Here is a 16,483-nt window from a genome sequence, read left to right as displayed (position 1 = left end):
ACACACACACACACACACACACACACACACACACACACACACACACAGAGACAGAGAGATGCTTCACCACACTATCCCTTCTCCCCTGCTTCATGAGTCAGAATAGAACTACCAAGTACAGAGAGCTGTAGATGGGGAGAGGGAGGGGAACAAGAGACGGGGAGAGAGGGTAAAACTTCAAAGGGAAAGAAGCGAGACCGGCTTTTTTATAGACGCAGCAGAAATTCCTTTTTTTAATTCAGCCTCCATGGAATCCTGTGAAAATGCAGTAGGAAAGTGCCTGCAGTAGAGAAGGAGAGATATCTAGTTTCTAGTGTTTACTGAGGAGCATGCAGGAAGCAAAGTGCTGTGGAGGGGGACATGGAGAAGGGGTTTCGCAGTCCAAAAGCTAAATTAACAGTGTGACTGGGATTGACTCCRTATTTTAATCCTCCATTGGTCCTTTTGAACCCTTACACACACAGATACACACACACTCCACACTGAAAGCCTGTCACTGCGTGTTGGCCAAACAGTGTGTTTGGCCAACCCTGTGTCCTTGACCCAGGTTGACTGGGTCAAGGAGGGGGTGCCCAGATAAGAGGCTTGGATCTTAATACCCCAACCCCCCCCCCCTCCAAATATTCACTACCCTAATACCACTCCCTGTTTACTGTTGTCGGGGGGGGGGGGGGCAAAGCAAAGCTGGTCACAGCTACCCCTGCACTGATTGGATAAGGGGGAAGAGGGTCTGGCGAACGGGTCCCCCTGGTTGGTGAGAGGAGAGCGGGTACACATTGTGATTGGGTGACGGGACAGAGGGGTCCTCTCTGTCGCCAGCCGGTGAAGGGGTTCTCCTGTTTGTGTGGGGATTATGGCTTGGCGATTGGGCGCGCTCCCAGGACTCCGCAGCTGTTCGCGAGAGGATGGAAGGGGGAGGGGCGCCTCGTCTCTGAGTTAGAGGGGTTAGTGGTGCTCATCTTGTGCGTGTGTCAAGGAGCCTGTACTCTCTCACACACTCCACTCCGGTCTTGCTTTCCTGGCTGTAGCGTGTCAGAGGAGAGGTGAGTGGAAGCAGGTTGAAGTCTCTTTGCGTTGGTCTCAGTTACTCCTGAAGAACTGAGACGAAGATCTCTCGCTCTCTATAACGGTCTATCGATTTCCTTTTCTTAAATACATTGCTTTCTGCCATTCATCTGGACTCAATAGGGTCTTGGAAGGAGAAGATCGGGATTTTGGAATGGTGACGTTCCAACATCGGGAAAACGTAATTTTTTGTGTGTAGTATCTAGGCTTTCTCTATGTACTATGTAAGTATCTTTGGGTTTTTTGTTTTGTAGTGTAGGAAACGGACACTTTTGGGACCGGACTTCATATCTTCCGCAGATTCTTGCCATTTGGGGGATCCTCCACTATTGTGTCCCATCCGCCGTGTAGCGAGACCAAAGGGATTTCCGCATCTCGGCTTCTGCTCTAGTCGAGAGAAAGAGAGTGAGCGAGAGGGCGATAATGGGGAGAGAAGGATGAAAGGGCGGCCATCTTTGAGCGCTTTTCTTTTCACTTTTACCAATGGAGCGTTGGAGCACTGGTGATTTTAGGGCTATCTACTGTTGGGTTGGAGTCGGACGCGTTGGGCTGATCTGTGTGTGAGGACACGCGCGTTCTGTGTTGTGGTGGCTACCAGAGATGGAGGTGATGGCGTCTTGCTGGAGGGGCCAGGTAAACGATTCCAGGGCCATTGATGGAATGCACAATATGTATATGCTTATGCATCTCTGTCAATGACTGAGTGGTACTGACTGATGAGGTGTTGGTCTCACTCTGGCAAATGGAGTTCAGAGGGCATCAACTGTCTGCCCTACGACGAGGAGAGGTATGGAAAGAGTAGGAGAAGGTGATTGAGGAGGAGGATGGCTCAATATTAAAGGCGCCTGTTGGTTTTTTGTGCGTGTATGCGTTTGGCCATTGCCTGTGTGTGTGTGTGTTAACTGTTGCTCTGTGTCTAGGAGGAGCAGGGGGCCAAAGTGAAGGCCGAGAAGATCCGAGTGGCCCTGGAGAAAATCAAGGAGGCGCAAGTCAAAAAGGTAAGGTTCTGACCTAACCCATGTACAACCGTATACAGTGTTTTTCTACACTTGTTTGTGCTGTCCGTTCCCATTGTGATACATAGTTCCATAAGATCCTCTCCATATCTGCTTCAGATTCACTGTGTGAACTAACTTCATTCAGAGACATGCAGTGAAACGCTCAGAAAATAGGTCATTGCAGTGTTTGTGTGTGTGTGTGTGTGTGTGTGTGTGTGTGTGGGGCGTGCATGCATGTCTGTGTCTGAGAGGGAGAACGAGAGACAATCCAGACATTTTGCACTGGCATCTGTAAGACTGCTTATCCTTTGGGTTGATATAAACAAGTCTTGTTTTCGTGAACAACTGGAGTCCTTTTGCACTGTGTTCCAGTCAGTGAATTGGTTCTGTGAGCCACACCAGGCACCAGTTTCAGGCCATCGGGCCATTTCACCAGTGTGGGTGAGCTTGAATGAAGTGCAACTGCTCTGAATGAAACGGCTCCATTGAACACAGCGATGTGCTCTTATTCTCCCAGTACATTATGTAGAGAGTAGACCCGCCATTTCGGTCCACACTGACTGACTGAGCCAGCTGCTAGATCAAATTGATCCATTTCGGTCCACCGCTGACTGACTGAGCCAGCTGTTAGATCAAATTGATCCATTTCGGTCCACCGCTGACCGACTGAGCCAGCTGCTAGATCAAATTGATCCATTTCGGTCCACGCTGACTGATTTTTAAGCCAGCTTCTAGATCAAATTGATCCATTTCGGTCCACCGCTGACTGACTGAGCCAGCTGCTAGATCAAATTGATCCATTTCGGTCCACGCTGACTGATTTTTAAGCCAGCTTCTAGATTAAATTGATCCATTTCAGGAGAAAAATACCCAAGATATTAGCGTGCAAAGATTGTGCCCTCTTCAGATATGTTGGCGTAAAACGCCACTGTAGAAAAACGCTCAATCAAAAATGGCCGCTCTTTCATCCTTTCATCCTTTATCGTCCTCTCGCTCTCTCTCTCTGCATGTTAAATGTGTAGAACACAGRAAAATATGACATTTTGTGAATGTTGCTTTGAAACTGTGTGTGTTGTTGAATTTGCTCTATATTATTGGTTTCAATATAAAACGCAGCAAAGATYGACTGTCGCATTGAAACCGATTCCACCTCCACTTTGCTACAGGCTAGGATTTTAGATTTGTTTTTAGGAGGGCAGGTTTTGGACTCCTATGATTTAGAATGGGAGGATTTTTGGGGGGGGTCTATTGAAAGCGGCCCTAATGGAACCCTATTGACTATATAGTGCACTACTTTTGACCAAAAGTACACTGTATAGGGAATAGGGTGCCATYTGRGACTCAACCCATGACTGTGGATGTAGGTCAAACTCAATGGATGCCCATGTCTAGGACACAGCCGCTTTCCTGGCTACAGTTTGGTTTGGAGTTCTATTTGATCGGCTCAACTAACTTAGTGATTGGATGTTGTAGTGCCTGTGGGAGGGGATTACTGAGCACTTCCATGGGTGCTGGCTGTGTTTTTATCCCTACCGTGTCACACACGCTCACAAGCACGTACACACACAACAACAAATGTTTTATTGCCCCGTACACCGGATAGGTGCAGTCRAATGTGTTGTTTTACAGCGTCAGTCATAGAAGTGCGGCGYCCCTGGAGCAAATKAKGATTAAGTGCCTTGCTCAAAGGCACATTGTCGGCTCTGGTATTCGAACCAGCAACCTTTTGGTTACTGGCCCACCACTCTAACCATCTACACTCACACTGCTGGGGCTAGGGAAGCCCGGTTGTGACACAAGGGGGATTTTGTCGCAGTGGTATTAAGTTACTATGGGGTGCATTCAATGGACCAAACCAGTGCTGGAGACGAGGACTGCAGCAGAACAGGGGCCTGAATTTGTCGAACATTGTGTACGTTAGATATGTTTTCTAGATGGCAGCATGGAGACGGGACTAAGTTCAATTGAAGACCGTTTCAATCTTTGGAGCCATGACCTTTTTAGATCCACTTGGTAAATACACTGTGGTTGCATCCAAAATGGCACCCTATTCTCTATATACAGTAGTTGCACTACCTCTGAAAGGCGCTGGTCAAAAGTAGTGCGCTATATAGGGAATAGGGTKCCATTTCAGATGCAGCCTGTATTTAACCAGCATGTTGTGACACCATACTACACACTGCGGCATAAGGTGCATATCACAGGTTCAATCACATCCTCAATAGTTGTCCTTGGGGCACTGAAACATCCCTCTGAAATTGGTTTCATATCAACAATTATGTTATGAAGTAGCCTGGTCCCAGATCTGTTTATGCTCTTGCTGACCTCGTCCCCAGGCTCAAGTATCTGGCGCATAGAGCCTGGTAACACTGTGCAACAAAGTGGGACTTGAAAGGGATGTGATTTTAATGTCGAGGCAGGAGAGAGAGCGAACCTGTTGCAGTTGTATTAGATGGGACTTGAAAGGGATGTGATTTAATGTCGAGGCAGGAGAGGGAGCGAACCTGTTGCAGCTGTATTAGACGGGACTTGAAAGGGCCTGCTACAGCTGTATTASATGGAACTTTGATAAATGGCAAATCGGCAATTAAATTCATCAATTAAATCACATTGACCATATTATTCCGGGGAAGCCCAATTTGATTCTGAGTTGGTGCATATAAAGTTATCCGGTGAACTATTTCTAAGATATGTACTTTCAGATTTTCCAAACTCACGTCCTTGTTTTCTATCACTTCTGCTCCGTGCGCTTTGACGTCCACAATGTAGGGGGGAGATTTTAAGGGTTATGCTAGATGGTGATGGACGAATAGATCAGCCAATTAAAACCAGCGGTTGTTTAGTCCGTTCCTGCCATAGACTTCCAGTCAAGTCCCGTTTTGAGGCGCTGTAAAAACCTGACAATTCAACCCGACAGGGAGCCAGCCAAGAGGGAGCCAGCCGGCGGACTAGGTTAAGCTCTTGCTAACTCCATTGCCGTCATTCTCAAGCCAAACATTCGTTATGACAAAGATTTGGCATGATGGCACAAACAGACTGGCACTCAGGCTAGTGAGAGAACTGTTCTATATGAACAGCCTGACCGTTCTGCACCTCTTTCTCCTCATCCCTCGTCGTCGTCATCCAGCTGGTGATCCGGGTGCACATGTCGGACGAGAGCTCCAAGACCATGATGGTGGATGAGAGACAGACTGTCAGACAGGTGCTGGACAGCCTGCTGGACAAGTCCCACTGTGGCTACAGCCCCGACTGGTCACTGGTGGAGACCATCAACGAGCTGCAAATGGGTATGTATATACTGGCAACGATGCTGGGAATATACTGGGGGAGAGTGAGATATTSKGGATGATACTGGGAATATACTGGGGGAGAGTGAGATATTGGGGATGATGCTGGGAATATACTGGGGGAGAGTGAGATATTGGGGTGATACTGGGAAATATACTGGGGAGAGTGAGATATTCTGGATGATACTGGGAATATACTGGGGGAGAGTATGGAATTGAGGATGATGCTGGGAATATAACTGGGGGAGAGTGAGATATTGGGGATGAATGTGGAATATACTGGGGGGAGTGAGATATTGGGATGATACTGGGATATACTGGGGGAGAGTGAGATATTGGGATGATACTGGGAAATATACTGGGGGAGAGTGATAATTCTGGATGATACTGGGAATATACTGGGGGAGAGTGGATATTTGAGGATGATCTGGGAATATACTGGGGAGAGTATGAAATTGGGATGATGCTGGGAATTACTGGGGGAGATTGAGCATATTTGGCTGATACTGGGAATATACTGGTTGGAGAGTGAGATATTGGGGAATGATGCTGGGAATATACTGGGGGAGAGTGAGATTCTGGATATAGCTGGGAAATATACTGGGGAGAGTGAGATATTTCGGGATGATTCGCTGGGAATAACTGGGGGAGAGTGAGATATTCTGGGGATGATACTGGGAATATACTGGGGGAGAGTGAGATATTGGGGATGAGGCTGGGAATATACTGGGGGAGAGTGAGATATTTGAGGATGATTGTGGGGAAATATACTCGGGGGAGAGTTGAGATATTGGGGATGCTATGCTGGGAAATTACTGGGGGAGAGTGAGATATTGAGGATGATATTGGGAATATACTGGGGAGAGTATGAGATTGAGGAGATGATGCTGGGAATATACTGGGGGAGAGTGAGATATTTGGGATGAATGCTGGGAATATACAGGGGGAGAGTGAGATAATTTGGGTGAATACTGGAATTATATTACGGGGGAGAGTGGAATATGAGGATGATATTGGGAATATACTGGGGGAGAGTGAGATATTGGGGATGTGCTGGGAATATACTGGGGGAAGAAGTGAGATATTGAGGATGATATTGGGAATATACTGGGGGAGAGTATGAGATTGAGGATGATGCCTGGGAATATACTGGGGAGAGAGATAATTCTGGATGATACGGGAATATATCTGGGGAGAGTGAGATTGGCGAGAACTGGATATACTGGGGGGAGAGTGAGATATTGAGGAATGATGCTGGAATATACTGGGGGAGAGTGAGATATTGGGGATGATACAGGGGGAGAGAGATATTGGGGATGATGCTGGGAATATTACTGGGGGAGAGTGAGATATTGAGGATGATGCTGGAATATACTGGGGGGAGAGTGAGATATTTGGGGAGATACAGGGGAGAGTGAGATATTGGGATGATGCTGGGAATATACTGGGGGAGAGTGAGATATTGAGGTGATGCTGGGAATATACTGGGGAGAGTGAGTATTGGGGAGATACAGGGGGAGAGTGAGATATTGAGGATGATGCTGGGAATATACTGGGGAGGAGTGAGATATTGGGGATGATGCTGGGAATATACTGGGGAGGAGATATTGGGAGTATACATGGGAGAGGTGAGATATTGAGGATGGATGCTGGAATATACTGGGGGAGAGTGAAGATATTGGGGAGATACAGGGGGAGAGAGATATTGAGGATGATGCTGGGAATATATTGGGGGAGAGTGAGATATTGGGGAGATACAGGGGAGAGTGAGATATTCTGGATTGAATACTGGGAATATACTGGGGGAGAGTGAGATATTGAGGATGATGCTGGGAATATACTTGGGAGAGTGAGATATGGGGAGATACAGGGGAGAGATAGGTGCTGATGCTGGGAATATACTGGGGGAGTGAGATATTGGGATGATGCTGGGAATATACTGGGGGAGAGTGAGATATTGGGGATGATACTGGGAATATACTGGGGAGAGTGAGATATTTGGGATGATACTGGGAATATTACTGGGGGAGAGTATGAGATTGAGGATGATGCTGGGAATATACTGGGAGGAAGTGAGATATTGGGGATAGGAGAAATGCTGAGGAATATATCTGGGGGAGAATGAGATATTGGGATGATGTGGAATATACTGGGGGAGAGTGATATGGGGATTGATACTGGGAATATACTGGGGAGATGAGTGAGATATTGAGGGTGATACTGGGAATATACTGGGGGAGAGTATGAGATTTGAGGATGATGCTGGGAATATACTGGGGGAGAGTGAGATATTGGGGAGATACAGGGGTTGAGAGGTGAGATATTGCGAGAATGATGCTGGGAATATATTGGGGGAGAGTGAGATATTGGGGATGATGCTGGTAATATACTGGGGGAGAGTGAGATATTGGGATGATGATACTGGGGGAGAGTGAGATATTGAGGGTGATGCTGGGAATATCTGCGGGAGAGTTGAGAATGATGTTGGGAGATACAGGGGCTTGGAGAGTCGAGATAATTGGGGGATGAGGCTGGGGATATACCTGGGAGTCTAGTAGGAGGGGGAGGAGGGGAGAGGGGGTGAGAAAAGGGGGGAGTGAAGTGAGGGTAATTGGGTATTTCAGAGAGTTGGGTGGAAGGGGGGAGAGAAGGGGAGGTGACGATATTGGGGGATGATAGAGTCAGGACAGCATATAGCGGGGGAGAGTGAAGATATTTGAGGATGATGCTGGGATATACCTGGGGGAGAGTATGTATTGGAGGATGATGCTGGGAATATACTGGGGGAGAGTGAGATATTGGGGATGGTGCTGGGGAGATACAGGGGGAAACTTGGGGGGAGAGAGTGAGGCGTACTGTGACACTGAGACAAATGTGGACACTCGGACAGTGTCAACTTGTAGTGTTGTCTAGGTAGTAGCTAGTATTGTACCCGTTTGTGTTTTCAAGACTGTCCGTGAATGTCTCTGCAACTGTTAATCTGTCTGTGATGGTGTGAGTCAGGGACGGGCGCCCAGCCTTTCTAATGCTAGAGGAAGCACTCGGGGTAGGTGCAGGCAGCACATGGCACCCTTTTCCTTCTTTGGTGCACTACCTTTGACCAGGGTATGCTTAGTCTGGATTGAACCATGTTTCACACACACTCCCTCTCTCTCTCTGTCCTCAGAGCGGATCTTTGAGGACCATGAGAACTTGGTGGAGAACCTACTGAATTGGACCAGAGACAGCCATAACAAACTGATGTTCATCGAGCGCATCGAGAAATATGCCCTCTTCAAGAACCCCCAGGTAAGACCTTTGAACTAGGAAACCCCTTCCAATGTGCTGTGTGTGCACTACTCACACCGCTTTAGTGTAGAGTACACACACACACATTTCTTATGCATGCTAAGAGCCCTTGAGAGTGCGTGTGTTTAAGAAGTAGGTCATGGCTCTGGCAATACGTGACTGAATAATGCATTGGACATGAGAAGGCTAGGTGAGAAGGCTAGGTGAGAAGGCTAGGTGAGAAGGCTAGGTGAGAAGGCTAGGTGAGCCAGCTTGTCTGGAGGAGTGTGTGATCTGCTGTTTTCAACTCGTGTCTATTTCTCCTTTGCTTTCCTCTCCTCCTCTGTTTCTCTTTCTCCTTCTCTCTATTTTCCCCGCTTACTTACAGAACTACTTGTTGGGCAGGAAGGAGACCTCTGAAATGGCCGATAGGAATAAAGAGGCCCTACTAGAGGTGAGAAAGACAGACACACACACACACACACACGGTCTCTCCCACACTACCACAGACATCTCTCTCTCGCGCTCTTTAAGATTACACTAATAACGATGATGTGTTTGTGCAGGAGTGTTTCTGTGGCAGCTCAGTGTCAGTACCAGAAATAGAGGGAATCCTCTGGCTGAAGGATGATGGGAAGAAGTCGTGGAAGAAGCGATACTTCCTGCTGCGCGCATCGGGAATCTACTACGTGCCGAAAGGCAAAGCTAAGGTTAGCCACCCACTGAATACGCCAATCGACTGCTGCTGTTAAAAATGGCTTTATAAAATACATTTGATTGTGTGTGTGTCCCTGATTGTGTGTATTGGGTTCACATGTTAATGAGAAACAGATCCACCCCATCTCTGGTATTTCCTGTTTCTGGATATGATGACACAGGACTCCACTGGGGATCGACCGAGCATGTGCCTCTTCTCCTATTGCATCATGGGTCATTGGTTACCCCCGGAGACCAATATTTCTCAACCGCAGCCCCATGTTGTGTGTGTGTATACATGCTTTAGCTTTTAGCCCAGGGTCGTGTTCAGAAGGCATGAAACGGAAGTAAACCTTGGAGTAGTTTTTTCCCAAAATGTTTTCCCATTCCGTGCCTATTGAAAATTCCCCTGGCCAATTGGGGGGGGGTTGTTGAGATTAGAACCTTAATTTTTGCCCCACACCGTTTCCGTTTTCTTGTCCTCTCTGATTATCCCATCGGTTGTCTCCTTTTTTAACATGTATATACAATGCCACCCTGTGGTGTTAATTCTGCAATGAGTAAACCAGTAATCTGATAAGATTTGTCACGTTGTTGGCCAAACAGTGCGTATTTCAACCTCTACTTGAATTAATACCGTATCAAACCAGTTTGGCCTCTAGGCATGGACCTTGGMCAGTCTGTAACCAGTATCATATAATCAAATGTATTTATATAGCCCTTCTTACATCAGCTGATATCTCAAAGTGCTGTACAGAAACCCAGCCTAAAACCCCAAACAGCAAGCAATGCAGGTGTAGAAGCACGGTGGCTAGGAAAACTCCCTAGAAAGGCCAAAGCCCAAGAAGAMACCTAGAGAGGAACCAGGCTATGAGGGGTGGCCAGTCCTCTTCTGGCTGTGCCGGGTGGAGATTATAACAGAACCTGGCCAAGATGTTCAAATGTTCATAAATGACCAGCATGGTCAAATAATAATAATCACAGTAGTTGTCGAGGGTGCAGCAAGTCAGCACCTCAGGAGTAAATGTCAGTTGGCTTTTCATAGCCGATCATTGAGCAGGTCTGGGACAGGTAGCACGTCCAGTGAACAGGTCATTGTTCCATAACCGCAGGCAGAACAGTTGAAACTGGAGCAGCAGCACGGCCAGGTGGACTGGGGACAGCAAGGAGTCATCATGCCGGGTAGTCCTGAGGCATGGTCCTAGGGCTCAGGTCCTCCGAGAGAGAGAGAGAGAGAGAGAGAGAAAGAGCGAATTAGAGAGAGCATACTTAAATTCACACAGGACACTGGATAAGATATAACAGACTGACCCTAGCCCCCCGACACATAAATTACTGCAGCATAAATACTGGAGGGGTCAGGAGACACTGTGGCCCCATCCGATGATACCGCCAACCCAGACAGGAAGATCACGTCAGTGACTCAACCCACTCAAGTGACGCACCCCTCCTAGGGACGGCATGGAAGAGCACCAGTAAGCCAGTGACTCAGCCCCTGTAATAGGGTTAGAGGCAGAGAATACCAGTGGAGAGAGGGGAACCGGCCAGGCAGAGACAGCAAGGGCGGTTCGTTGCTCCAGAGCCTTTCCGGTTCACCTTCACACTCCTGGGCCAGACTACACGCAATCATATGACCTACGGAAGAGATGAGTCTTCAGTAAAGACTTAAAGGTTGAGACCGAGTCTGCGTCTCTCACATGGGTAGGCAGACCATTCCATAAAAATGGAGCTCTATAGGAGAAAGCCCTGCCTCCAGCTGTTTGCTTAGAAATTCTAGGGACAATTAAGAGGTCTGCGTCTTGTGACCGGAGCGTACGTGTAGGTATGTACGGCAGGACCAAATCGGAAAGATAGGTAGGAGCAAGCCCACGTAATGCTTTGTAGGTTAGCAGTAAAACCTTGAAATCAGCCCTTGCCTTAACAGGAAGCCAGTGTAGGGAGGCTAGCACTGAAGTAATATGATCACATTTTTTGGTTCTAGACAGGATTCTAGCAGCCGTATTTAGCACTAACTGAAGTTTATTTCGTGCTTTATCCGGGTAGCCGGAAAGTTGAGCATTGCAGTAGTCTAACCTAGAAGTAACAAAAGCATGGATACATTTTTCTGCATAATTTTTGGACAGAACGTTTCAGGTTTTTGCAATGTTACGTAGATGGAAAAAAGCTGTCCTTGAAACAGTCTTGATATGTTCGTCAAAAGAGAGATCAGGGTCCAGAGTAACGCCGAGGTCCTTCACAGTTATATTTGAGACGACTGTACAACCAACAAGACTAATTGTCAGATTCAACAGAAGATCTCTTTGTTTCTTGGGACCTAGAACAAGCATCTCTGTTTTGCCGAGTTTAAAAGTAGAAAGTTTGCGGCCATCCACTTCCTTATGTCTGAAACACAGGCTTCTAGCAAGGGCAATTTTGGGGCTTCACCATGTTTCATTGAAATGTACCGCAGTGTGTCATCCGCATAGTAGTGAAAGTTAACATTATGTTTTCGAATGACATCCCCAAGAGTTAAAATATATAGTGAAAACAATAGTGGTCCTAAAACRGAACCTTGAGGAACACCGAAATGTACAGTTGATTTGTCAGAGGACAAACCATTCACAGAGACAAACTGATATCTTTCCGACAGATAAGATCTAGACCAGGCCAGAACTTGTCCGTGTAGACCAATTTGGGTTTCCAATCTCTCCAAAAGAATGTGGTGATCGATGGTATCAAAAGCAGCACTAAGGTCTAGGAGCACGAGGACAGATGCAGAGGCTCGGTCTGACGCCCTTAAAAGGTCATTTACTACCTTCACAAGTGCAGTCTCAGTTCTATGATGGGGTCTAAAACCAGACTGAAGCATTTCGTATACATTGTTTGTCTTCAGGAAGGCAGTGAGTTGCTGCGCAACAGCTTTTTCAAAAAAAATTGAGAGGAATGAAAGATTCGATATAGGCTGATTAGTTTTTTATATTTTCTGGGTCAAGGTTTGGCTTTTTCAAGAGAGGCTTTATTACTACCACTTTTAGTGAGTTTGGTACACATCCGGTGGATAGAGAGCCGTTTATTATGTTCAACATAGGAGGGCCGAGCACAGGAAGCAGCTCTTTCAGTAGTTTAGTTAGAATAGGGTCCAGTATGCAGCTTGAAGGTTTAGAGGCCATGATTATTTTCATCATTGTGTTAAGAGATATAGTACTAAAACACTTAAGTGTCTCTCTTGATCCTAGGTCCTGGCAGAGTTGTGCAGACTCAGGACAGCTGAGCTTTGGAGGAATACGCAGATTTAAAGAGGAGTCTGTAATTTGCTTTCTATTCATGATCTTTTCCTCAAAGAAGTTCATTAATTTATTACTGCTGAAGTGAAAGCCATCCTCTCTTGGGGAATGCTGCTTTTTAGTTAGCTTTGCGACAGTATCAAAAATAAATTTAGGATTGTTCTTATTTTCCTCAATTAAGTTGGAAAAATAGGATGATCGAGCAGCAGTGAGGGCTCTTTGATACTGCACGGTACTGTCTTTCCAAGCTAGTCGGAAGTCCAATTTTCTGGAAGCTTGCCTCAGAGCTCGGGTATTTTCTGTATACCAGGGAGCTAGTTTCTTATGACAAATGTTTTTAGGGGTGCAACTGCATCTAGGGTATTGTGCAAGGTTAAATTGAGTTCCTCAGTTAAGTGGTTAACTGATATTTGTCCTCTGACGTCCTTGGGTACGCAGAGGGAGTCTGGAAGGGCATCAAGGAATCTTTGGGTTGTCTGAGAATTTATAGCACGACTTTTGATGCTCCTTGGTTGGGGTCTGAGCAGATTATTTGTTGCGATTGCATGGTGGTGGTGGTCCGATAGTCGAGGAAAAACATTAAGATCCACAACATTTATTCCATGGGGCAAAACTAGGTCCAGAGTATGACTGTGACAGTGAGTAGGTCCAGAGACATGTTGGACAAAACCCACTGAGTCGATGATGGCTCCGAAAGCCTTTTGGAGTAGGTCTGTGGACTTTTCCATGTGAATATTAAAATCACCAAAAATTTGAATATTATCTGCTATGACTACAAGATCCGATTAGGAACTCGGTGAGGAACGTTGTATACGGCACAGGAGGCCTGTAAACAGTAGCTATAAAAAGTGATTGAGTAGGCTGCATAGATTTCATGACTAGAAGCTCAAAAGACAAAAATGTCTTTTTATTTTGTAAATTGAAAATTGCTATCGTAAATGTTAGCAACACCTCCGCCTTTGCGGGATGCACAGGGGATATGGTCACTAGTGTAACCAGGAGGTGAGGCCTCATTTAACACAGTAAATTCATCAGGCTTAAGCCATGTTTCAGTCAGGCCAATCACATCAAGATTATGATCAGTGATTAGTTCATTAACTATAACTGCCTTTGAAGTGAGGGATCTAACATTAAGTAGCTCTATTTTGAGATGTGAGGTATCACRATCTCTTTCAATAATGACAGGAATGGAGGAGGTCTTTATTCCAGGGAGATTACTCCACTAAACTGGCAGGCTGGCTAACAGCCTGCTGCCCGGCCTGCACCCTATTYCATTGTGGAGCTAGAAGAGTTAGAGCCCTGTCTATGTTCGTAGATAATATGAGAGCACCCCTCCAGCTAGGATGGAGTCCGTCATTCCTCAGCAGGTCAGGCTTGGTCCTGTTTGTGGGTGAGTCCCAGAAAGAGGGACAATTATCTACAAATTCTATCTTTTGGGAGGGGCAGAAAACAGTTTTCAACCAGCGATTGAGTTGTGAGACTCTGCTGTAGAGCTCGTCACTCCCCCTAACTGGGAGGGGGCCAGAGACAATTACTCAATGCCGACACCTCTTTCTAGCTGATTTACAGGCTGAAGCTATGTTGCGCTTGGTGACCTCTGACTGTTTCATCCTGACATCGTTGGTGCCAACGTGGATAACAATATATCTATACTCTCTACACTCGCCAGTTTTAGCTTTAGCCAGCACCATCTTCAGATTAGCCTTAACGTCGGTAGCCCTGCCCCCTGGTAAAACAGTGATCGCTGGATGATTAGTTTTAAGTCTAATACTGCGGGTAATGGAGTCGCCAATGACTAGGGTTTTCAATTTGTCAGAGCTAATGGTGGGAGCTTCGGCGTCTCAGACCCCGTAACGGGAGGAGTAGAGACCAGAGAAGGCTCGGCCTCAGACTCCGACTCGCTGCTTAATAATCAGTTATATCTCCACTCACTCTCCTCTCTCTCCCTATAGACTTCTCTAGTCTAAAGCCTCAGACAATTTATTAAAAATTTCGCAAAAATCGGTCAAGCTTTTATCTTACTGCTGTTTAATTGCAATAGTAGAAGGCACAAGGAGAATTTAGAAATTTGGTAGTGCATGAGCAGTTTTCCTCCTGTCATTCACTGACAGACCTACAGAGCTGTTTAACCTGTCAAGAAATGTCCAGTTATTCAACTTTGGTATCATATCAACACACAAGACATGGCAAAATGTGTAGAATTGCAGGAAATGACCTTTAAAACTGCAAAAGAGTGGTGTGACAGCTTGGGGTTGTAAGTTTGGGGTTTATTACTATGAAGATAAACAACAACATCCATCCGGACCTTTTGTCACCTAGGAAATTGTGTGACCGGACCTTCTCAAATATTATTTGATTACCCGTGCAATATATGATATAATCAATCATATCTGAATCCTGTCTCTCCCTCAATATAGGCCTCCAGGGACCTGGTATGCTTTCTACAGCTGGACCACGTTAATGTGTACTACGGCCAGGACTACCGCAGCAAGTACAAGGCCCCCACAGACTACTGCCTGGCCCTTAAGGTAAGCTAACCCCCCCCCCCCCCCCTTTCACCTAATGGTACACTCCACTTCTGCTCCTTGTGGAGAATTGATTATGGACATGGGCCACTCATTTTTAGACAAGGGGTGGAACATTTTTAGAGTAGAGATGTTGCGGTGAGCCTGGACAAGCCCATTAAGATGGATCTGTTAGTGGTGGATGTGGTCCCGGGGGGGTCTGGGTAATGATATCCTTTGAGCCCACTTCTTTCTAAAAGCACAGACCCTGAAAAACACCAATGATAAGTGTTAAGGCGCCACTCTCCTATATTATTAATGTTGACCCACCTATCTTTAGCTGTAGTCAAACCAACAGGCACAAAGGCAATTATCAAGGGTGGTTTTGGAATCAATGTCTTTACTGGAACGGAACGATCAGGGCCGGTCCAAGGCGAGACAGAAAATTTGCCGCCCTCAGTAAAATTCAAATAGTACTAGTAAGGAAATTGACTTTGAGAAGACGTTCAAAATACGTGTTTTCCAGACGTTGAAGTTAGGTTCAATTTAGGATAAATATTTATTTTTCGGACGTTGCAAATACGTATTTTCTGGATGTTGAAATCAGTTCGAAATGAAATTTGAAAAGACAGAATTTATAGCTGTCTATGTTTGGGCCAAATCAAGGCTGGTCTAGGCCGGACAACATCTGAACATAGACATCTATGATTGGTTTGATTCGGTCCGGACCGAACCAAAAACCTACGTATGTGGAAATCCAGGCGGGTCCAGACTGCACAAAAAAAAGGCGTCTGGACAGGGCCAAAAAAACAAATCCAAAAGGCGTCGGTGTTGGTCCGTGCTTATTGAGGTATCGCCCACAGTGTCGCCTGAAAATGAATTTTAGGAATGCCCATCTGTGGTGKTCCTACCGTTTGTAAATAAGACGGCCGGTCCGGACGGGTCTAAAAAGACATTGGTGTCGGTCCACGCTTACTGGGGTGCAGCCTACCATGTGGAATTTTAGGAATGCCCGTTCATGTGGAAGGCCCACCGTTTGTAATAAAATAATAATAAAATGCCCGTTGCTTTGGCTTTATTAGTCCTGATTCCTATTAGTAATCAATTTGGCGGTTTAAACTCTGAATATCAGCTACCCAGCTTTATCCGAAGGAGTCATCCTGAACCTATTTGCAATGTGTTTACCCAGCGGGAAATGCAGAATTATTTCCTTTTTCGCTATGATCAGCCCGTATAAAAGGTACGGCTACAAACTTGAAACCACTGGTCATGGCAATTTAGCCCATGGGATCAATCTTCTGGACAGCAGTTGTGAGTAGCCTGATTGTCCATTCCTCCTCCTAGGAACAAAGTGAAACGACATTTGTTGCGTTGTCATGGTAACGCGTGTGTGCATGTCTCTG

At 46.1% G+C, this 16,483-nt stretch overlaps 1 protein-coding gene across 1 annotated transcript in view; it reads left to right on the top strand.

Moving 5' to 3' along the window:
• LOC111971112 (ras-associated and pleckstrin homology domains-containing protein 1-like) overlaps positions 1-16,483 on the top strand; it is a 76,847-nt gene that overhangs the window by 50,170 nt on the left and 10,194 nt on the right. Inside the window, exons 6-11 of the mRNA XM_070445883.1 lie at positions 1,986-2,063; positions 5,191-5,350; positions 8,517-8,638; positions 9,006-9,071; positions 9,184-9,327; positions 14,994-15,104. Coding sequence (XP_070301984.1) covers positions 1,986-2,063; positions 5,191-5,350; positions 8,517-8,638; positions 9,006-9,071; positions 9,184-9,327; positions 14,994-15,104 — 681 coding nt within the window. The remainder of the gene's footprint in view (positions 1-1,985; positions 2,064-5,190; positions 5,351-8,516; positions 8,639-9,005; positions 9,072-9,183; positions 9,328-14,993; positions 15,105-16,483) is intronic.

This window comes from Salvelinus sp. IW2-2015, linkage group LG12, assembly GCF_002910315.2.
Source record: "Salvelinus sp. IW2-2015 linkage group LG12, ASM291031v2, whole genome shotgun sequence".
Lineage (NCBI taxonomy): Eukaryota > Metazoa > Chordata > Actinopteri > Salmoniformes > Salmonidae > Salvelinus > Salvelinus sp. IW2-2015.
This window is presented reverse-complemented; position numbering and strand designations above follow the sequence as displayed.